General features: G+C 37.4%; 1 protein-coding gene across 4 annotated transcripts in view; it reads right to left on the bottom strand.

The window, feature by feature from the left end:
* Positions 1-299: 299 nt before the first annotated feature.
* LOC140494573 (phosphatidylinositol 4-phosphate 5-kinase type-1 gamma-like) overlaps positions 300-23,016 on the bottom strand; it is a 97,453-nt gene continuing 74,736 nt past the window's right edge. The window contains exons 14-18 of one of the 4 annotated variants that reach the window (XM_072593904.1): positions 19,175-19,207; positions 15,918-16,040; positions 13,088-13,235; positions 8,922-9,005; positions 300-3,783 (exon numbers count right to left, since the gene is read on the bottom strand). In XM_072593904.1, coding sequence (XP_072450005.1) covers positions 3,781-3,783; positions 8,922-9,005; positions 13,088-13,235; positions 15,918-16,040; positions 19,175-19,207 — 391 coding nt within the window. In that variant the 3' untranslated portion in view covers positions 300-3,780. The other 3 variants (XM_072593905.1, XM_072593902.1, XM_072593903.1) reach the window with 3 other exon arrangements.

The following is a 23,016-nucleotide window of genomic DNA, read 5'->3' on the forward strand; positions in this document are numbered from 1 at the left end:
GTTTTTGAGTGTGAGAGTGTGTATGTGTGTGAGAGTGTGTGTGAGTGTGAGTGTGAGTGTGAGTGTGAGTGTGAGTGTGAGAGAGTGAGAGAGTGAGAGTGAGAGTGAGAGTGAGAGAGTGAGAGTGAGAGTGAGAGTGAGAGTGAGAGAGAGAGTGTGAGTGTGTGTGTGTGAGAGAGAGAGAGAGAGAGAGAGAGAGAGAGAGAGAGAGAGAGTGTGTGAGTGTGTGTGGGTGTGTGAGCGTGTGAGAGTGTGTGTGTATATGTATGTGGGGGGGGGGGGGGGGGGGGGGGGGGGGGGGCGCAGGCTCAAATGGATAGCAGTTCCATCTCTTAACTACTATCCTCAATGAATCAGCGGTAGATTGGCATCGATAGTGGAAGGAAAGCAGTGTTAGGATATCATTCAATCTGGAGGAAGTTTATATCTGAAGAAGCTAAGGAAAGTTAGGAAACGAATAATTTTGTAAATCAGTTACATACATATCAACATTTTCAAATAAATTACCTTTTCATTAGGTACATGGACAGAGAAAACATGTGCAAAAACTATTTAGTCTCCTCATCATCATTCCAACATAAAATGGAATGACACAATTCATATAAATTCAAAGCTTTAAGATGGAAATCTGCCTTCCTACTATTGGGTTTAGATTAGCTGTTCTGGAGATCCAATTTCCAGTGCCTTAGACTGCATCAACAAATTTTAAGCATTGGATAATTCCACATTAAACCAGTTGTCTCAAATTACACTGGATTATTTTTTTCCTGAGTTTCACAACTCAAGGTTTAAATCAGGTCATGGGGACTTAATCCTTCCTGACTGGCATTAACTCATTTTCCTTTTGCTTTTACTGAAATTAAGCAATCAACAGGTCAGTTTATTTAACATCTAAAAATGTAACAATATATTTAAATTATACATTAAACACCAGTTAATAGAATAAACTGCATCAGTACATGTCCTTAAATATTTATGAAAATACATCTAATTCCCAGTTGAATAATATGACAGGACATTCGGTACTCTGACCAAACATTACACTCAAGACTTCAAAATCAAGATTCCCCCAAATTCAATGCACTGGTAGTCAGAATTCATAACTGGAGAAAGCAACAACCCAATACTAGAAATCCCCACACAAATCTGACTGCAGTTAGCATCAGAAAAGTTTCTAAGATAAATTTTACAACAAGGTAAACCATACCTGAATTTTAAATCAATTTAGGATACCAGTACTCAAACAGTGGCAATTGCAGTCAGAAGGGATCCACAACAGAAGAAATATATTCAACTAAACTTGCAACACCTATGCAAGTAACTAATCTCTTTGTTTTAAGTTTAGTTTTGAAAATATTAAAGGAACGTGTCTGAGAACTACTATACAATCAATACAGTTCAACTGAAGTCTTACAAATGATCAAATAACTACTTGTTAAAACTTGGTCACATCTGAACTCTTAGACTTCATGCAGTCAGTATCTCAGTACATTTTTGATAGCATAATTTTGTTAGTCCTTCAATGTGATCTGCACTGAATCAACAGCACAGAAAAAGCTGGTTGCTTGGTATCAGCAATCAGCACAAAAAAATGGAATGGAAACAATATCAACAAAACCTGCAATACACATTTAAAAAACCCAGAGTGATTTTCAAGTAGCTATTTAACAGCAGCAGTTCAAGCATCTGTTGAAAACCAAAAGAGGCTTTGCGGTTTTGGTTTGGAAACAGAAACCTATATCTATATAATGCTTTTCATGACCTTAGGAAGCCCCAAAGCATTTTACAGTCAATGTGGCACTCTGAAGCATAGCCACTGTTCTAGTGTCAGGACATCAAGACTTCTTGGCTTTCTATTGCATTTGGTCTCATGCCTCTTATCTCCATACAAAAATATGTCCAAACTGAGTGACTTAGCGAATAATAATATTTCTCTCCAATTTTTCTTGGTTTTTGATTTCTAAGTAAAGGAAACAATAATTAATATTGGGCATAGCAGACACTTGACACCTGATACGTGCTAGTGATTGAGAACCAATTAGATCGATTACAAAAATTTACAAGTTTAAAACTTGTTAAATTGTGCACTTTGAAATTTCAGGACCATCTATGGAGTTTAAACCCATCTCTCTTTTTTTTAATAGAATTTGTAAATTGTAAGAACAGAAATTTCAAACAACACAAATGAGTAAATGATCTATTCACAAATTGGATAAATTGCCTGCATACGAAGTGCATGACTGCCACGTCTAACATGGCTGCAGTTTTGATACCCTGAATTTAAACAGCTGAGTTTTGAGAATGGACTGGAGTGGAACAACTGTCGGTTCTTTATAATGAATAAATGAAGAACAATTCACTTTGCTCATTTCCATTCATTTGTATCTTGATTAGGAACATAATATCATTGACATAATTGCTTTAAATGGAATGGAACATTAATGTTTGTCAAACCTCTGTTTTGATAGTTCATTTCATAGCTATCTCAGTGTAATGTTCATAGTTGTAATTCATCATACATATTTTGGATTTTTTCTTTCAACACAGGTTCATTTTGGGTTGTAACAACTTAAAAGATTTACATATTACAAAATTCAAAACATTAAATTTTTATACACATCTGCAATTCTGTATTGCAGCTGACATATCTAGAATGGTATAGTCTGTTCAGAAAACACATGCACTTCAGAAACATGATGTGTCACAGAAGCAAAGAAAGTGCTTTTCAAATACTGGGGCTGAGATACATTGTTGGGATAATATAGAGGAAACTTTATTCTGCATTTGACCCATGCTGTACCTAGTCCTTAATTGGCAACCAACAGAAAGTTTGATATTGCAAGTAGTGTGTGTTGTACCTGACTTGCGACATTTTTGATTTTAAACCTGGGAGTCTGATTTGGGAAAATGCTCTATCCCATTGAATATTTCTCAACCTCATTAAGACATTAAAAACTAAAGCTGTAAAAAGACTTGCAGCTTTGGAAGGCTTTTCATATATATGTATGCCAGCTGATTGATTGCCCATCACAAAACTGCTCTGCTTTCTACACTTTTCTTCCCATAAAAAATAAATAAAACGTCTGACAACTGCAAATTCAATTGAGGAGAATGCACTTCTGCTATTTGAGGCACATTCACTTTTGAATTGTGCTTTTTTTTTAGCTTTCAGTGCTTCAGTATAACTCAGCTTTCTACTTATATTCACAAACAAATGAATGTTAATTAATACTAAAGCAAAATTAAGCTCAGCACAAACTGAAGAGCTTGATTGCTCGCACATGATTTACACAACTGGAATCACATTGTCTAAAGCTGCATGAACCTTGGATAAACAGAAAAAATGCACATTCACAGAGGTTGATCATGGCACTCTGCAATCTGTTTGAGAAGACGGAATCTAATTGAACAGGCTTCGGCTGGACACAGATTATTTAGCAGTGATTTGTCACTGACAAGTATTGACCACATAAAATCACATGATATGGTTGCTGCATGAGCAGAGTTGTGCAGAAATTTTGTTAACACTAACAAACAAGTTCACCTGCTGCCCCACCACTTCCATTCCCAACAAAGTGTCTTGGTTCCAACTCCCCAACATGAATTCTGTTTCAGATGTTTTCTTTGCCAAGTTTCACAGACTACACAGTGGAACACGAGGCCCAGCCTGAGTGATATGATATCACTCTGATCCAATGGAGTGAGGCAGCTTCAGACCAAAATATGTTGTTCTTCTGGAAGAACTTTCCTCTTCATTCTTCAAAATGGTTGGAGTAAGTTTTACTGATGAGAAACGAAACACACAGTTACGAAGTGATCAACTTTAAGATAAATACCAATATCTGCAAATAGCATTGATTTCCCAGGTATTGGTTCTTGCAGATACTTGACACATCAGTGTAATTTGCAAGTGCCAGCAGACTATATAGTTATGAATAGCCAACGTAATTGAAATATTTCTGTCTAGATAACCACAGGTGTTTTAAAGGTAATCACAACTCCAACAAACCAAATGATTTTTTTCCCTTCTCAGCTAAAGGGCACCATCGTCAACTGCAGCACCTCTACCACTACCTAAGGTAAGGTCGGCCAATGCAGCATTGACAAAGGACTGAACGTAGGACTACCTTCATGCAATTATTTAAGCCAAACAAATGTGTATGTCGATTTTGGTGTAACTACTTAAGCAAATGAATGCAACCATTTACTTAATCACTGATGTCTGCCAGCTGAGTAGTGTAGCAGTTGTGTGTTGGGTCCATAACCCAGAGGTTGACTGATTGAAGCCATCCACTGACACTTCTAGTTAGTACTTGTATGTTAGACCACCTGGTCAATAGACACTTGAGCTCTTGTGGCAAGTGGCCGTTTCCCTACCTCAGGTCCACGAGGTCTGGATTCAAGTTCCATTTGGCTCCAGAGGTATGTCATAACATCTCTGAACAGGTTGATCAGAAATATCTTGAAAGGCATTTGTTGTGCAGTGATAGTGTCCCCAACCATGAAGGGACACTTACATTCAAGTCCCATCTGCCCTGTATGTCAACGTACAAAATTGGAGCAGGAGTAGGCCATCTGGCCCATTGAGCCTGCTCTGCCATTCAATAAGATCATGGTCAATCTTTTTGTGGATTCAGCTCCATTGATTCAGCTGCTCACCATAACCCTTAATTTCTTTACTGTTCAAAAACTTATCTTGGGCTTAAAAACATTCAATGAGCTAGCCTCAACTACTTCATTCATCAGGGAATCCCACAGATTCACAACCCTTTGGATGAAGGAGTTCCTCCTCAATTCAATCCTAAATCTGCTCCTGCTTATTTTTAGGCTCTGCCCCCGAGTTCTAGTTTCACTCGACAGTGGAAATAACCTCCCTGCTTCTATTTTATCTATTCCCTTCATAATTTTATATATTTCTATAGGATCCTCTCTCATTCTTCTAAATTCCAATCACTATAGTCCCAGTCTATTCAATCTCTCCTTATAAGCCAAACCTCTAAAATCTGGAATCAATCTTGTGAACCTCCTCTGCACCCCCTCCAGTGCTAGTGCATTCTTCCTTAAGCAAGGAGACCAAAACCGTACACAGCACTCCAGCTGTGGCCTCACCAACACCCTATACAGCTATAGCATAACCTCCCTATTTTTAAACTCCAGCCCTATAATAATGAAGAACAATATTCTATTTGCCTTTTTAAATTAACTGCTGCAGCAGCAAACCGACTTTTTACGATTCATACAAAAGGACACCCAGGTCTCTCTGCACAGTAGCATGCTGCAATTTTTCACCATTTTATAGCCCATTTTGTTGTTATGACTATCAAAATAGATGTCCTAATAGATTGATTAGAAATATCAATATCTATTGTGACAAGAGCACACTAAAATTTAGGGCAGCACGGTGGCACAGTGGTTAGCACTGCTGCCTTACAGCGCCAGAAACCCGGGTTCAATTCCCGCCCCAGGCGACTGACTGTGTGGAGTTTGCACGTTCTCCCCGTGTTTGCGTGGGTTTCCTCCGGGTGCTCCGGTTTCCTCCCACAGTCCAAAGATGTGCAGGTCAGGTGAACTGGCCATGCTAAATTGTCCGTAGTGTTAGGTAAGGGGTAAATGTAGGGGTATGGGTGGGTTGCGCTTCGGCGGGGCGGTGTGGACTTGTTGGGCCGAAGGGCCTGTTTCCACACTGAAAGTAATCTAATCTAAAAATTATATCTTTGACAGCTAATATGAAAACAGTTTTAAACCAGTTGTGTCACTGACCAAAAGAGAGCCAATGTCTCATGTGACACTGCTCACAACATTGGTTCAGGGCAAACATTCAGCTTACTCCACAAATCTCCACAAGAAACCAGGATTGCTCTTGGTGCATAACTTGACCATAACAATGAAAATTTGTACTCCTTGCGGGTTTAAAAATGAAAAATAATCTCTTGGTAATGCAAAATTTGAATACTGCTACAGTAAAAAAAATGCTTTATCGTAAAGGGAATAATTTATTCTGCTGAAGGAACACTGATTCGTCAATTTGCCAAGTAACCAGCACCCTTTTTTTTGTATGCAGTATACACTGTTGCTTCCTTTGAGATATGGTAGCCTTTAATGTCTCCTCATTATAGCTAGATAAAGAACTTTGACAGCTGGTGTGTTTTCAAAAAAATTCTAAAAGCGCACTTGTATTTATTTATTTTCAGAGTACTTGATACTATTTACAGCTACAACCATTTTATAAAGCTGCTGAGCAAAATAAAAGCTTCATTTACAATAAATGTTAATGTTAATATGAGGAATTCCTGTGTTGGAAAATACAATCCACTACAGTCACACATTGCAACATTAAATATATCCAAAGAGATGCAAATCAACTAGATGCAAAATAAATTTTAAAACTTTCTGTTCCAAACACTAGATCAGGAACAGCGTAGGTTAGGTGGACAGTAAAAGTTCGTCTCTTTTTCAATAAGCAGAGCTTATAAATAGTACATACCTCAGCTTTAATATCAAAAAATGTCCCCCTCCTGCAGCAATGCAACATCTTTTCACCCCTGCACCATTTCTAATGAGCATTTGTTAGCAATGAAAACCTAGTCAATGTGGGAATTCACTTTAACTAGGACCAAGACTATCTAAAATCCATGCACATAACCTCTATGTAAGACAAAACAAAGCAGAAGCTCATTCTCATCAGCTTGGCTAGATCACATCTCAGATGTTTTTTATTCACTGCAGTGTGCACATCCTGCCAAATCCCAGCAATAATGATCTGGATTGGAAAGCCAATCCTTTGGTTAAAGATCATCCAATTCCGTCGGATTTGTGACCAGTGTATGGTAACTTCAACATATATAATAAGTAAATTATTCAAATATGGCTGGTCAATAGGCAGTGGAAGATATCTCAAATATAAATTTATCTGCAAACATGTTGATATCAATATATCTAACTATAGCTTAAATTTGTAAGGAGAGAAAAGAGCTGACGTTTCGAGTCTAACTGACCTTTTGTCAAAGTTGGCCGTCTGAATTTCTCTGCCCCTCTTACTCATTCTAACCCAGCTTTGACAAAGGGTCAGTTAGACTCGAAACGTCAGCTCTTTTCTCTCCTTACAGATGTTGCCAGACCTGCTGAAATTTTCCAGCATTTCTCTTTTGGTTTCAGATTCCAGCATCCGCAGTAATTTGCTTTTATATAGCTTAACTTTGGTTTGCATACTTTTCATTCTTCACAAAGGAGATGGACAAAAAATTACTATGATGTAAGTTTACAGGGAGGAAAAGTTGATGTATTGGTAGCAAATCCACAGGCACTTTGAACTATAAAACAATAGAATTTCACAAGCAACCAACGTTAAAATAATTCAAATTGCCAAAACATTAGTTTGCATACTTGGCATAAGTTGAAAATACTTGTTTGTTAAAAATTTGGATAGGACAATTTGTAAGTGTGCCCTTTTTAAAAAAAAAATAGATTTCTGTTAATTTACCCAGTGAAATCCACAAACTTGTGACCATATTGTTTTACAGAATACTAAAATAAGCTTGTAACAAGATCATTAAGGTACATTCAATATTTCTGCTCAGGCTATCAAATATTTGCTTTACTAATTGCTACAAGGCACGCAGTAAGTAATTCAAAGCTGCATGATCTCAAATTTTCGATCACAAACATTTAATTGGTCATAACAGGTGTAAGAGATCCAATCACGAATGCACATCTTACATAGTTACCACCAGTCAGAATTAGAAATCACTGTGTACTATCTGTACATTTTGGATAGAAAATGAGGCTTGTAATCAAGACAGAGAGAAAGTGACTGTTAAAGACCTAGAACATAGTGTTTGCTTTTGGGGAAACGATGAGATTTAATGACGTCTGAATTGCATTTTTGAAATGTACAGTAAGACTGATCTGGAAAAATTGCTCACTATTATAAAAAGTTCAAATACATTTTAATACAAGATTGACATTACTAAAATAAAAATAAATTTTTCATCCAGAAGTAGTTCAATTGATATAAATGGGATAATGGATGAGGGAAACAATTAGATGCAGCTCTGGTGAGAAGGTGAGAAATTAAGGCACATCGTAAGATTAGCTATGGAGGTTGATTTATGAAAAAGGATGTTTTTCAGGGGGAGGATGGGGAGAGGGAGAGAAAACACCTTATGGTTCTTAAAAATTCTTAATTTCTTGATTGAAGTCTTTTTTGTTGATTACCACTGTCTAATCAGTTTCCAGAGGATTCTGACAATGTGTATAAAAGTTGGAATAACACAGCTACTGCAGATACCCAAGCCTCATAGGATAACAGATTTTCAGATAAACCCGTTCAACAACAATGTCCCAACTAGAATCATTGGTCTGGTCATGCAACAGAAAATAACATGGTGGTGTACTAAATATGGATGACATCTTTTTGATTGTAAAATTCCAAAAGCTACAAGAAGTTTCAGAAGATTAATCTTCTCAGTTATTTGAGTAGGAAGCCCTTTTGGTATAACACTGATAAAAAAAATGAGATCACCAAGCTTTTGCATAATTTAGCTTATAAATCGAAGAATAATGCCATAGTAAAATAGCATTACTAAAATACCTTTAAATTTCACCATACCCAAAGCCATGCACCTGCGTTAGTGCTGAGTTGAATGTTCATTGTACACCAAATGTAACATTTGTCAAACACTCATGGAGGTTACAAGAATTATTCCAAGGGCAAGCATTTATCACACAGAGTGTTGTTCACTCAATAAATATTAGTTTATTGATTGGGAAAGGCAAAATAATAATCTAATGAATAAATAATTCGATAAATTATTTGCAGTTTAAATTCGACTCAGTACTAATTCTACATATCACCACACCTGCTTAGGTACCTAGTTTTAATGCAAGGTTTTTTTTTGAAGGAAACAGCACATTACACTTACAGTTTCACTTTCTCCGTCTGAAACTGAACGCACGTGAGAGCCATAGTGAAGAGGAGAGTAAATCCAGACCCTCTCTTCTGCACACTGAATAGGTGGAGTCAAGAAGACACAGGCAGAACAGAAATAATGGAAAGCAAAAAAGGGAGAAAGACGAAAGGCAGTAACTGGTGAAAAACAGGTCATATGTTACATATATATCTAGAGTATGAATATAAGAAGAATAAAATAGAACATGTCAGCAGCACTGCTGACAGCAATGAAGCCATTTCATGGTATAGTGGGTTTTGCAAATTATCCCCACAAAACGCTGAATTCTAGCAGGCTTGGAACTGTCTTAAGAAAAGGAAAAGCAATTTGTATTCTGTCTTATTTTGACAACTGCAATAAAATTGTACAAAACCATTAATATTAAGTCTAGCTTATGTTCAAGTTGAAATTAATCTTATCTTTTCCAATCAAGGTACTAAATTTTTTTACCACGTTTTCCATTTCAGTCAACTAATATTACCCCAATGGAAATCAACATCAATAATTAGAAATTATTTCTTGGAAAGAAAATTACTGGCATGAAGGAACTAGTTGTTAACAGATACAACTGAAACTCCCAAAAGATAGTTAAATCTTTACAATACAGATTTTCTTTCTCATTTGCAAACTATAATTCTTTTATAAATTCTTGCTTAGAAAGGAGAAATAAGTTTATCAAATTTCTCACTTGCAAAAGCACTCAAACTACAGGCTTTGCTAGGTTAGCTGATCTCAGCAACGCTAATAGGTGAACTAATTTAGTCATGCCTAGATTTGAGACAGATGGGGATAGAATAAATCAGATTTGCGTCACTATCTGGTGACCCCTGATGGATGCAATGAGTGAGGAGAGTGTATGCACGAAGAAGTGGAGAGGAGTTGAAAATGTGCATGCACGTGACACACTATGTGAGAACAGAATTGAAGAATGTGATCAAAACGCCTGCTGAATCACTGTGGTCCAACAGGGCTGATGACGTTGTATGTCAACAATCATATATTGCAATTTGTTCTGTGGCAATGATACCCTTGAAAGGAGGTATCAACATCTTCAGGGTAGGAACAGCAAACATGTGAGAAAAAAATACACTTTTGCACATGTCATTTTATGTTTTAACAACATTCATGGCAATTTCTTAATCAAGCTATCTGAATATAGCTAATTAACCATTTTACCAATACATTGGATATTTTGTCACTTATGTATTTTAGTAAGATGCCATAATTAGCTCATCACTTCAAATCTGAAATATTTGCTAACTACTGGCAAAATAAACCTCTTCTATTGTCTAACCCAGATAAGAATTGATAAAGAGGACATTGTAATAATAACAACTATGACCCAATGTGTTGCCAGAAGTAATGCTGCCAGCTAAAATACTGGATTGAGAACTATGATATCTTTCAGCTAAGGATAGATCAGAAATCCTATTTCAACAACATCTCGCTTTTACATCACCAAACTCTACCTGCTTTTTTTTTTATGTTAAATATATGTAGGAAAGTAAAATGATGGAGGCTGGTACTTAATCGGGCCCTTAGATTGGGAGATGGTAACAGGGAGGAAAATAAATGGGAAAAAAAAAGATATGGCTGGAATGCAGTATGGAATTCTATCAGTGGCAAGAACAGTCTCTCCATCCAGTGGCCAAAGGGCTCTCCATGCCATTGCAGGCTTGTTCAGTGACAAATGGACATGCATCCATCCATGAAGGCTATCTATTAAGCCCTAACAGCCTCTCTTTTGGTCAGAGATTAGTGGGTGGGGCAAAGATGGCTATTCAGGAAATGGTTGTCCCACAGCAAATTCCCCTCACCAAACATGTCCCAGGCCCTACATCCTCCACCAGCTACTGGGGCCTATTGTTGATCTGACGAAATGTAGCTGTGAATATGGGAAAAACAAACTCAACTGAATTACTATATACCTTTGGGAACAATCTTGCTTTCCTTCTAACTTCAACATCACAGAATTTTGCTAAGCTAACTTTAATGACAGACTAACTTTGGTGTTGAAATAGCAACTATTTTCTGGAATGGAAATATTTCTGCCTTTATTTTGTTCAGGTCTATTTTCACTACGAACTTGTATGGACTGAAAACAAGTTTCAAACTTTCTATAAAGACAATATGGATATATAACAATATTAAAACTAAAATTAGGAACACTTAGCTGAACACAAAACAGGTGATGGAAGATCAATTCAGCAACACTATAGGAGAACCTTTAAGTTATAAGAACCACTTACACTCTCATTGGAAATTGAAGTAGCTCGAGAAAAACTGCGTTGCGGAGAGTAAATCCAGTAGTTTCCATCCATAAACTGGATGGTGTGATAAAAGCATGACACAAACAGGAAAAGGTGAAAGTGATGGTGAAAAGAAAAATATTAAAACAATGCAAATGAAAAAGACAAAGAAAAACAGAAATGCAAAGTGATAATGTTAACAAAAAGTAAAGTAAGATCATAGTAAAAACAACCTAGGAACCTAGTTATAACATTAATCTTTACTTAACTCTAATTCTTTAAGTTAATTGCAAACACGGTCATCCAGAAACTAGGGCACTTGGGAGAGAATAATCTGCCTCATTTGAGCAGTACCCCTTTCTACACTTTCTCAACAAAATAAAAAGTGGCTGTCAATTTAACCTAATTGCCAAAGGAAGGGCCTGCTCACTCCTTCGTAAAACTAGGCAGAAAGAAGATTAAAGGAGGAATCAAGATCGTTAGAAGGTTAAGGGTATTGGAGAAATTAGATTGCCTGTTGACAAATGGTAAAGCGTGAAGACTAAAGGAAGAAAGAATTAATACATTTTCAACTATGATCCCTACAAGGAAGCCACAATGCAAAACTCACCTAACAATTAGCTTTTCGACTTTAAAATGATAATTAATGGTTTTGCACAAATAATTAACCTCACTCAGTGGGTGTCTGAAGTTTCACAGAACTAGCATAACAAAACAATTATTGAGAAAAATATCCGAGTAGCTGATTGACTTTTCTAGGTCCCATTAAATTGTTGTTCTCAGTAAAGACCTATACTGGCCTATCTTAGACATGAGATTATTAAGTCTACTAAAGTGAGTTTTCTCTGTTTCATACATCCACCAAGCACATCACCTTGGAACCATTTCAAAACCAAAGAGACTTGGGTTTACACCCAATCCTCCAAATAGGACAGTCAAATATTGGCCATCAGACATGTACAATTTAAGCCTTCATATGGAATATAGTTGATACAAAAACTTGGGGCTATTGTGGCCCAGAGGTAGCACCCCTGCCTCTGATGATGAGGCCTGTGTTCTAGTCCCACCTGCTCCAGAGATGTGCAACATCTCTGAACAGATTGATTAGAAGATATTTAGATACCAGATACTTCTCATAAACAACTCAACTATTCATCAAATGAGAGTTGATCTGGGCACTATACTGCTAGATTGGGAGCTGTGATATGAATAAAGACCCGTGAAAGATGTAAACTCTAGATAAAAACAAAGCAAATTTCACTGGAGCCTTGTTCTGTAACAGCAGCTGCACAAAAACATGCAGTTTTGTTAAGTCTAAAACATATAGAGTCTTTCAGATTGGTTTAGATTTCCTTTTACCTACCCAATCCAAAAGTTTCTCAAGGACTCCACTACTGCAGAAGGCAAACTGAAGTTAGTTAAGTCTATCAACTTGATGCAAACTCTGATGCATGGTGTAGTTTAAGGAAAGTGATTCACTGATTCAAATGCACCTGATATCATCACTTTGTAAGGAAAAGAGGGGACAAACCAATTCTTAGCCTGGAGGTATTATCACCTGGCTCAAATTTATGTGAGATGCCTTTCAAGAGAGGTCTTCCCCATTTGCACTTGCAGGTTTTAGTTGTTTCCTAAGTTATACTGTCACTTTTGAACTAATAAATACAAAAGTAATTCAGGTACATACAAATATGACCCTTAATAAACAGATAAAGCATTGTGGATGTTATTCTTAAAATATTAATTTTGGAAAAAGTATTAACTTCCTATTGCAAGAGATTTGCTCAACAGATAAAATTCCTTTTTACATTATATCATTGTCTGAAGATATTTCTCCCACATTCATTTCAAAATATTCTTTATGAAAAGGTAGAGGGTTGTTATACTCACAAAATAAATATCTGATGCTGGAACCTCCTCCTCCTCATCATCTTCTGCCTCCTCAGATGCATGGCTAGCTGCCTCCGAGATTTGGCTCACAGTGTCTGCTTCCAATGTAACAGTGGAACTTGTACGTGCAGATGCCGAAGGAACTTCCCTAAAATGTAAAGATTCTTATTTGAAAGGTTCAAAAGAGACCTCCTGCAGACATACATGCATACACTGAATTATACTTAAATGTCCTAATGCTCAATTCATTCTACAAAAACAGTGAACAGTATTGGGGCTTACATCAATCCCTGAAGAACATGAAAAACAACTAGAAATCCAAGTGAAGGACTCTCTTGGTTTTATAGATCATATCTCCCCACACACACAAATAGGAGTAAAGTACTAATTTGCAAATACAGATGCAGTTATAATGCTGGAGACAATGTACATTGGAATGTACAATGTACAGGGCATAAGTGAACAGGGTACTAGGGTTAGTATGCGAATATATCCTCACAGTACATTACCACATACCCAGATCAAACATAAGGACAGTATACTAACATATTGTTACATTGTGGTACAATCAAGAAACTACATAGATAAAGAAATTAGACTTCCAAATTTAGTTTTACTTTGATCAAATTAGCTTGTTCAAGGACATTTGTCTCAAATCACACTTTGAAAACTTCAGTCAAATTCAGACAAAAAGATGCACAACTGCACTAAAACCTGAATATGCATTTGTTTACATTCACAATTATACTTAATATTTTGCAAACATACCAGTTTTGAACAGGAACCAAATCAGCATTTTTAAAGATGGGCAAGATTAATACACAAGTGAGTGAAAATGGTTTACCCTTTCATAGAAACTCTTTAAAGCCAACAATTTAACATTGTGCATTATAACCAAGAATCAAATGAGTGAAGCTGATAGATGGTGGAATGAACAAATTTTAAATTCCAATTCTTGTTTCTACTGTTGAGTGCAACTAGTTCAAATGGTTAAAGTGTGTTTGATGGCTCACCAACAGTTATGCAATACCATTTGTCCTGCAGAAGTAAAACTTACTGGCCTGTGGAAAATTCTGAAGTGATCAGATTTTTCAGTCTTTTTTTTCAGTGTGACAGGGAAAAAGGTCTGCCACAAAAGCAAGAAGAGTTAAGTTTGATTCGGCAGGACAGCTTTAAATTGAATAACATATAAACTGCACAACAGCAAAATAATCAAAAAGCACATGAATGGATTTACTCATTAGTGGTTTTTTTTTGCATCTGCTCAACTTGCAGAGACCAGGGTTCAATTCCCAGAAAGGCAGCAGTTCTTGAGTAAATTAAGAAAAGCATGCGCCATAGAAGGGAAGAGTTTTTTTTTCCAGGAATTTGGGACAAATTTCAGAAAGGAGTAAGAATGGGGCTCAGTGACTTTTCTTTCAGAGCCAGTTTGAAAGGATGGGCTGAGTAGCCTTATTAAAACCTCTCTTTACCCAAGTATATACAATATAATAACTGTCCTCAACAATGGTCTGATTTAAGTACGTGGTTGAATGATCGCAAAACAAACAGGATGGCTTATAATAATTATTTGTTGACAGTCTATCCCAAGAGAAGGCCAGGGAGGGGAACAAAGTATCAGAGATTGCCTCTGTGCAGGAGATGGGTAGAAACTGGAAGAACTTTTTATGAATTTTTACAGTTCTAGATAAGGACAGAAAGTAGCACTGATACACAGTCATCAACATACCAGGAAAAGAAGAGAAGCAGGATTACGGAAAACAAAAAGAATTGCACAGTACATTCTTGACTGCCTCAGTCCTGTCCCTTTCCACGTCGAAATTAATCTGCATTCAATCTCTAACTTCCTTCTGAATAAGAACGTAAGTAGTAGGAGCAAGAGTTGGCCATCTAGCCTATCAAGCCTGCTCTGGTATTTAATAAGATCATGGCTGATTCTTTTGTGGACTCAGCTCCACTTACCCGCCCACTCACCATAACCCTTAATCATGTTACTGTTCTAAAATCTATATTTGCCTTAAAAACATTCAATGAGGGAACCTCAACTGCTTCACTCATCATGGAATTCCACAGATTCACAACCATTTGGGTGAAGAAGTTCCTGCTCAAGATTACTTACAGTGTGGAAACAGGCCCTTCGGTCCAATAAGTCCACACCGATCCACCGAAGAGCAACCCACCCAGACCCATTCCCCTACATTTACCCCTTCACCTAACACTACGGGCAATTTAGCATGGCCAATTCACCTAACCTGCACATTTTTGGACTGTGGGAGGAAACGGGAGCACCCGGAGGAAACCCATGCAGACACGGAGAGAATGTGCAAACTCCACACAGACAGTTGCCTGAGGCGGGAATTGAACCCGGGTCTCTGCCGCTGTGAGGCAACAGTGCTAACCACTGTGTCACCGTACCGCCCACTCAGTTCTAAATCTGCTCCCCCTTATTTTGAGGCTATACCCTTAGTTCTAGTTTCATCCACCAGTGGAAACAATCTCCCTGCTTCTACCGTATCTATTCCCATCATAATTTATATATTTCTATAAGATACTCCCCCATTCTTCCAAATTTCAATGAGTACAGACCCAGTCTACTCAATCTCTAAATATGAGCCAATGCTCTAAACAATTAAGCACATTTATTAATATGCATTTAACTCAAAGTTGTTTAGCTGGTTCTTTCATGAAGATGATCAAGAATGGTGACTTGGTTCTGAACTATCTATCCTAAGGGAAAAGAAATTCTAACTGCCAATATTACTTGAGTAATCTGAGCTTTGGTATGCATAACATCATAACATTGGGGTATGCCCAGTAAACACATACTAACGTTTTATCCTCTTCCTCTTCTGTTGCCTCTTCCTCAGCTGTATGCTCAGTTTCGATACTGGACTTTGCCTCCAGCTCAACAGTGACCTGCTGGAGGCCAGCTTCTGTGACTATCTCATCAGATCTAAGAAGAGAAAAAAAATTAGCAGAAGGATTCTTGACATATTTGTACTTTTTCCTGAATTTTATATCAGTGAAATTATAAATAACTTTACAAAGATATCTTTTGATTAAGACTGTGTTCTTGCATTCTATTTCAAATTTCCCTGTTAGCTTAAATTGGAAAATCAGTGTAGAACAATGCCATACAAATCCAGAGATTGGGGGCTAGCAGGATGAAACAGCTTGGGCTCAATTTTGGTCATTAACCAGCATCGGATGCTGGAAGCATACATCTAGATATTGGATGATTTCAGTCTCAGCATAGTTCACATCATCAATGACAGCACACGAGCAAGGTAGCAATAGGCAGCTGCTATTGTAAAACTGTACCTCACTCACTGCCAAATTTTTCAAAAGATGAGTGTGTCAAAGGAAACTAACAAACTTCCAACCACCTCAACTGTTTTGTGATTGAACAATTACAGGCTTCCAAATTGTACTGCAGTAAAAGGATTTACAAGATATTTTAAAATCTCTAGTTAACTTTGTTAAGATGAACACTATAGATTTTTTTTTGTTTTTGGTTTCTTTTCTCTCCACTTGAAGCTTGAAGAAAATATGACACTGTGACGTGCAATAAGCTCAATGGTCACCTTTTATACTTTGTGCCTATGACTGTGACATTAAGAGTAAGAAATCAATTTGAAAAGCTGCTGCTTCAAATCAGCATTCTGCGTTTTAAATTATTGTATTGCAGAAAGAAATTATTTATTCTCTCAATGAATTAATTTCAGAGACGATGAAAGAGACTAAGTGGCATCTTAGATAAGTAGCTGCGTACTTGTGTTTCAGATACAAAAACTTGAGTATTCCTGAAAAAGGGAAATATGCCATTGAAGCTTTTCATCTTGTACTCATTAGTATAGATACAAGAATACCAAAATTTAAAGGGGGAAGAACAATTTATACTTGTTATACATGAGAAAAAAAAAAGTGTTGATTAGTGTCAAATTATTTAACGAACCAAAGGTTATCACTGTTGATCCTGAAAAGAGCTCAGTCCACTTCAAATTACCCTGGAGTAAGGAATCCCAAAAGCTTGAGCACAGACAAAGTTAATCATTTCATGCTACTACTATGCAGTAGCAATACAAGTGGTATTTTCCACTAACTAGACAGTGCCATAAGTCAAAAATGATACATATCCAGCATCTCACTGATACTGAAATTCACGTACCACACCAGTATGTGAGGTGGTACATGAATTTTAATGTCATTGTGATGTTGGGAATGTAGTACACACATCCTAATCACTGATGGATTGTATCAATCAATACATCCTTTCAGCTGTTAGAAAGAGGCAGAGTAGCAACCACAACCAATCAATCCATACTTGAAAGACTCTCAATAGTGTTAACTTTGAATGCAATTCAGCAACTGGACAATACTTGCGAAAAATTTCAAGCGTGCTAAGTATTAGAACAACGACCAAATTAAGATAATGAGTCAGGTTCACAACATGGTTTATTTATGATTATTAAAAACTACAAAACTACAGTAGCACCCTGTCCTCTGCTAAAAAAAGGAACAAGTACAGGCACTGGGCCTTCTTCAATTGAACAGAAATTGGAGTACAGCAGATCCCTAGTGCATTCCCAATCGCAATCAGAGTCAGCATGTCTTTCTTGAATTCAAACCAAAGGTTTGGAGACTACTGTTCCCTGGTGGCTTATCCATGGGAATGCCTTGACAAAATCAATCAGTATCTTTCTCTTCCAGAATATAAATTGTTACTTCTGTTTAAAATTCGGTATTTCACATTTATCCCAATGAATACAAAACAAAAAGCTTCAACCTCGTGACTCTCCGTAATACTCAAAATTTTGTATTACCAAGCACTATTAATTTATTAGAATGGCTGACCTCCACACTGCTTTTATATACTAGTGTGCCTCTCTACTCAAAATGTTCCTGCCCCCTGGGACAGGCAATTCAAGAAAGAAGGGCTGTTTGGTTTATTGCAAACTTAATTTTTTTTTCTAAGTATTATCAAATTGTGCAGAAATACCTTGTGAATAATTGTTGGTACATGGTCAGTATAAGTTGAGCAAAAAAAAAAATTCAAAAGGAGAAGGAGGAGTTCCCAAGAGTGGCCAAAAATCCACAGAATGAAGTAAATGGGTTATCATGTGTTACATGATGGCCTGTCTTTGTGGTGGGGTTGGGAGTGAATGCCAGAAATAATTCCCTAGGTATTTCTTGGAATAGATCAAAGGATTTTTTGACAAGCTCTCTTAAGAAATTTCATAGGTGAATTGGGGGGTGTGTGGCAGGATAGAAGACATGAAACACCACTCTAAGATGGGATTGTACAGTAAACCAATTTTTTTTAACCTGTTCTTTCTCAATCTATGAAAATCCAACTGGAAGAGACGTTGAGATATTGTCCCTATGTGTGAACCAGGAGATCTGGATTGGAGTCCCACCTACTCCAGAAATATGTAACATCTCTGAACAGGCTGATTAGAAAATATCAACAACAAATCTAATTCATTGAGGTTACAGGCTTATTGCAGAAACAAATTGTAAAGTCATCAATTTTTCTTCAGCAAGTCACTGTCACTGCCACTGTGATTTACAAGTTTGCAACAAGCTAAAGTCATGTGATCAAACTATGTCCAATTAAACAATGCTTGAACAAAGAATAAGTGGCATCCAGAGAATATCTGCTCTTGTTTGGATGTGATTGAGATGTGGAATACACTCCCTGAAAAGGTGGCGGAAGCAGATTCAATAGTAACTTATAAAGGGAATAAAATTACCATTGGGAAGAGCTATGGAGTGAGGTTAATTAGGGAGTACAGAAACAGCTGGATAGGCAGGAGAACTTTATTTGGTGTTACATGAATTATTTGTAATACCTAAGTCAGGTCGGATTGGATATTTTGTAATGGTGTATAGTGTGGCCAAATTATAAGCCATACCCAAATGAATTGCTCCATGCTATGATTGATGTGACAACTCTCATCTTGATCATAGTGGTAACTAGTTATATAACACCCACCCATGTATCCCATTCATTGGCACAACCCTCAGCTTAACAGACAACATAGAAAATAGCAATATAAAAGGAAAATGAGCAATACTGATTCTCACCCAACATCTGCTGCTGATGATAGTGTTGCTTTCCTAACCAGATAGGAAATAAAGAGAACAAATAGTAAATATAATGGACATTAACTTGCCACGTATACTAAAAGACATTTGTCTACATAGAACCATGAGGTCTCAACTTAAACATACAATTGCCCTCTTCGGACAGCATCAGTTCATAAACAGGTCTATATGCAAAACAATCAAGTATCAGCCATGGAGATGAGTTTTTGGGACTCTGGTCACTGAGTCACAAGGTTCGGAGATTAATTCCCACTCCCAGTCTTGAGCACAGGCATCACGGCACAGTACTGAGGGAAGAAACATTAAACTATCTATTTGTGTACATGTAAAGGATCCTATGACACAATTTTGAAGAGCAGGACAATTAGCTGTAGTGTCTTGGTCAATAATTATCCCTCAAATAACATCACAGAAAACTAATCAACTGGTCACATGACTGTTTGTGGGAACTTGCAACACGCAACTTGGTTGCCACGTTTCCTAAGAGTGACGACATTTCAAAGGTACTTCATTTGAGACATATGGTAGTTATGAAAGCACTGCACAAATGCCTGTTTTTCTTTTCTTTAAAGTACATTGTGCTAAAATGCAACATTGGACAAACTATCATATTATGAGATTTATCATTTTTCAAATGACCTTCACTACTAGTAAATGAGAAATGATAATTTTGAGTTGATGTAAAAGGCAAAAATAATAAATTTTAAATTAAGTGAAATACAAACATAAACGTGTAATGGGCTGAGAAGTGGCAGATGGAGTTTAATTCAAATAAATGCAAGGTGCTGCATTTTGGGAAAGCAAATCTTAGCAGGACATATACACTTAATGGTAAGGTCCTAGGCAGTGTTGCTGAACAAAGAGACCTTGGAGTGCAGGTTCATAGCTCCTTGAAAGTGGAGTCACAGGTAGATAGGATAGTGAAGGCGGCGTTTGGTATGCTTTCCTTTATTGGTCAGTATTGAGTACAGGAGTTGAGAGGTCATGCTGCGGCTATACAGGACATTGGTTAGGCCACTGTTGGAATATTGTGTGCAGTTCTGGTCTCCTTCCTATTGGAAGGATGTTGTGAAACTTGAAAGGGTTCAGAAAAGATTTACAAGGAAGTTGCCAGGGTTGGAGGATTTGACCTATAGGGAGAAGCTGAACAGGCTAAGGCTATTTTCTCTGGAGCATCAGAGGCTGAGGGGCGACCTTATAGAGGTTTACAAAATTATGAGGGGCATGGATAGGGTAAATCTGCAAAGTCTGTTCCCTGGGGTCGGGGAGTCCAGAACTAGAGGGCATAGGTTTAGGGTGAGAGGGGAAAGATATAAAAGAGACCTAAGGGACAATATTTTCACACAGAGGGTGGTATGTGTATGGAATGAACTGCCATGGATGTGGTGGAGGCTGGTACAATTGCAACATTTAAGAGGCATTAGGATGGGGAGATGAATAGGAAAGGTTTGGAGGGATATGGGATGGGTACTGGCAGGTGGGACTAGATTGGGTTGGAATATCTGGTCGGCATGGAGGGGCTGGACCGAAGGATTTGTTTCCATGCTGTACATCTCTATGACTCTACGATAAATCACAAAATGGCCTCCAAGCTCGAGAATTCCTTCCCTCAACCTCTCTGTGCATTTAATAGGAGAATTACATTAAAATCACTGACATAGCTTTTAAGTATATTTCTGAATATCTCCATATATGGTGCTAAATTTTGTTTGATGATAATCTTGCGAGGCATCTTTAGATACTTTAGTAGGTATAAAGTGAAATATGAATGCACATTGCTGTTTTACTTTGAATAAAACAAAAAAAAGTACACAAGTAGATTACATATATGAGACAACAATTTAATATTTTATTCACTCGTAAGAATGTGAGCATTGCTGACTAGGCCAGCATTTACTACCAATCCTTGATCGCCCTTCAGGAAACGGTGGTCAGCTGTTTCTTGAACTGCTGCAGTCCATAAGAAAGGCTAGATAGGCTAGGATCTTTTCCCACTAGATCGTAGGAAGTTGAGAGGTGACCTGATAGAAGTTTATAAAATTATGAGAGGTATAGATAGAGTTAATTGTAGTTGTCTTTTTCCTAGGATGATGGCATTTCAAGACTAGGGGGCACATTTTTAAGGTGAGAGAAGAGAGATTTTTAAAAAATCTTGCGGGAAATCTTTTTTTTTAAAATACAAAGGGTGGATCGTGCATGGAATAAACTTCTTGAGAAAGTGTTGGGTGTGGGTACAAATGCACTGTTTAAAAGACATTTGGATAGATGCATAAATAGGAAAAGTTTGGAGGTATATGGGCCAGGAACAGGCAGGTGGGACTATTTAGATTTGGATTACATTCGACATTGCTTGGTTGAATCGAAGGGCCTGTTTCTGTGCTGTATGACTATATGTGCTGTAGTAAACCTACAAAGCCCTATGGAGGTAATTCCAGAATTCGTCCCAATGACACTAAAGGAATAGCAATATATGGCGAATGGTTTGAAAGAGAACTTGCAGGCAGTTAAGTTCACAAGAATCTTGTCATTTTAGATGGTATTGGTCCTGGATTTGGAAAGTGCTGTCAAAAGAATTTTGATAAATTACTGCAGTGCATCTTGCAGCTGGTATACACTGCAGCTGCTGAGCGCTCGTGGTGGAAGGAGTGAACATTTATGGATGTGGTGCAAACTAAGCAGGTTGTTTTTTTCTGGATGATGTCAACTTTCTTGAACGTTGCTGGAGCTGCACTCATCCAGGCAAATGGGGAGCATTCCGTCAAACTCCTGACTTGTAGATGTTGGACAGACTTTGATAAGTTAATTGCCTAACCTCTGACCTGCTGTGGTCATCACTGTAGTTAAGTGGAGTATCCAGTTAAGTTTCTGGTCAACAGTAAGCCTCAGGATATTGATAGTAAGGAATGCAGTGATTGTAACATCATTGAATGTCAATGGACAGTGATTAGTTTGTCTCTGGAGATGATCATTATCTGGTATTTAGGCGATTTGAATGTTACTTGCCAGCTCAAGCCTGGATATTGTTCAGGTCTTGTTGCGTTGAACATGTATTGCTTCAGTATTCGATTAGTCACGAATGGTGCTTGAACACTGTGCAATCATTAGCAAACATCCCCATTTAAGACCTTACGATTCTAAAGATAAATTAGGGGATGTAGGTTTGCTCGCTGAGCTGTAAGGTTCATTTCCAGACGTTTTGTCACCCTACTAGATAACATCTTCAGTGGGCCTCCAGGCTTCTTAAAATGTTACCTAATAGGGAGACGAAACGTCTGGAAATGAACCTTCCAGCTCAGCGAGCAAATCTACATCCAGAACCTCAACCTGACCTACAAATCTTCTCAAAACTTGCTATAAATTAGGGGACTAAACATTCTATAATAAAGGGAGGACTTGCAAAAGAATTCCACAACTTGAATTAACATGAAGAAAACTCAACAATAACTAATATTAAAATCTCTACTATCAACTAAGGAGCTCTGTCTGGGGGCTCCAAAGCTTACGTGAATTATGACCTTGGCATTTACATTTTTTGGTACATCTCACAAGAGTTGAGATATATAATTCTATGAATTACTGACAATAAGAACATGAATTGACATCACATATGTAATAGGAGACAGATTAAGGAAACCTTTAATTGACACTGATGTAAACAGGTAAGAAGTCTAAAGAGGAGGAGAAAATTTGAAAAAGCATGAGATATATTTTGTAAGTATTGTGCTTTCTGATGCACTTTTTCTCAAGACATGTAACAGTCATTCAGACTGCCATATGAACACCTGGTCTGGTAGTTATAACAGTACAATAGACAACAGAGA

This window comes from Chiloscyllium punctatum, chromosome 24 (assembly GCF_047496795.1).
Source record: "Chiloscyllium punctatum isolate Juve2018m chromosome 24, sChiPun1.3, whole genome shotgun sequence".
In the NCBI taxonomy this organism is placed as follows: domain Eukaryota; kingdom Metazoa; phylum Chordata; class Chondrichthyes; order Orectolobiformes; family Hemiscylliidae; genus Chiloscyllium; species Chiloscyllium punctatum.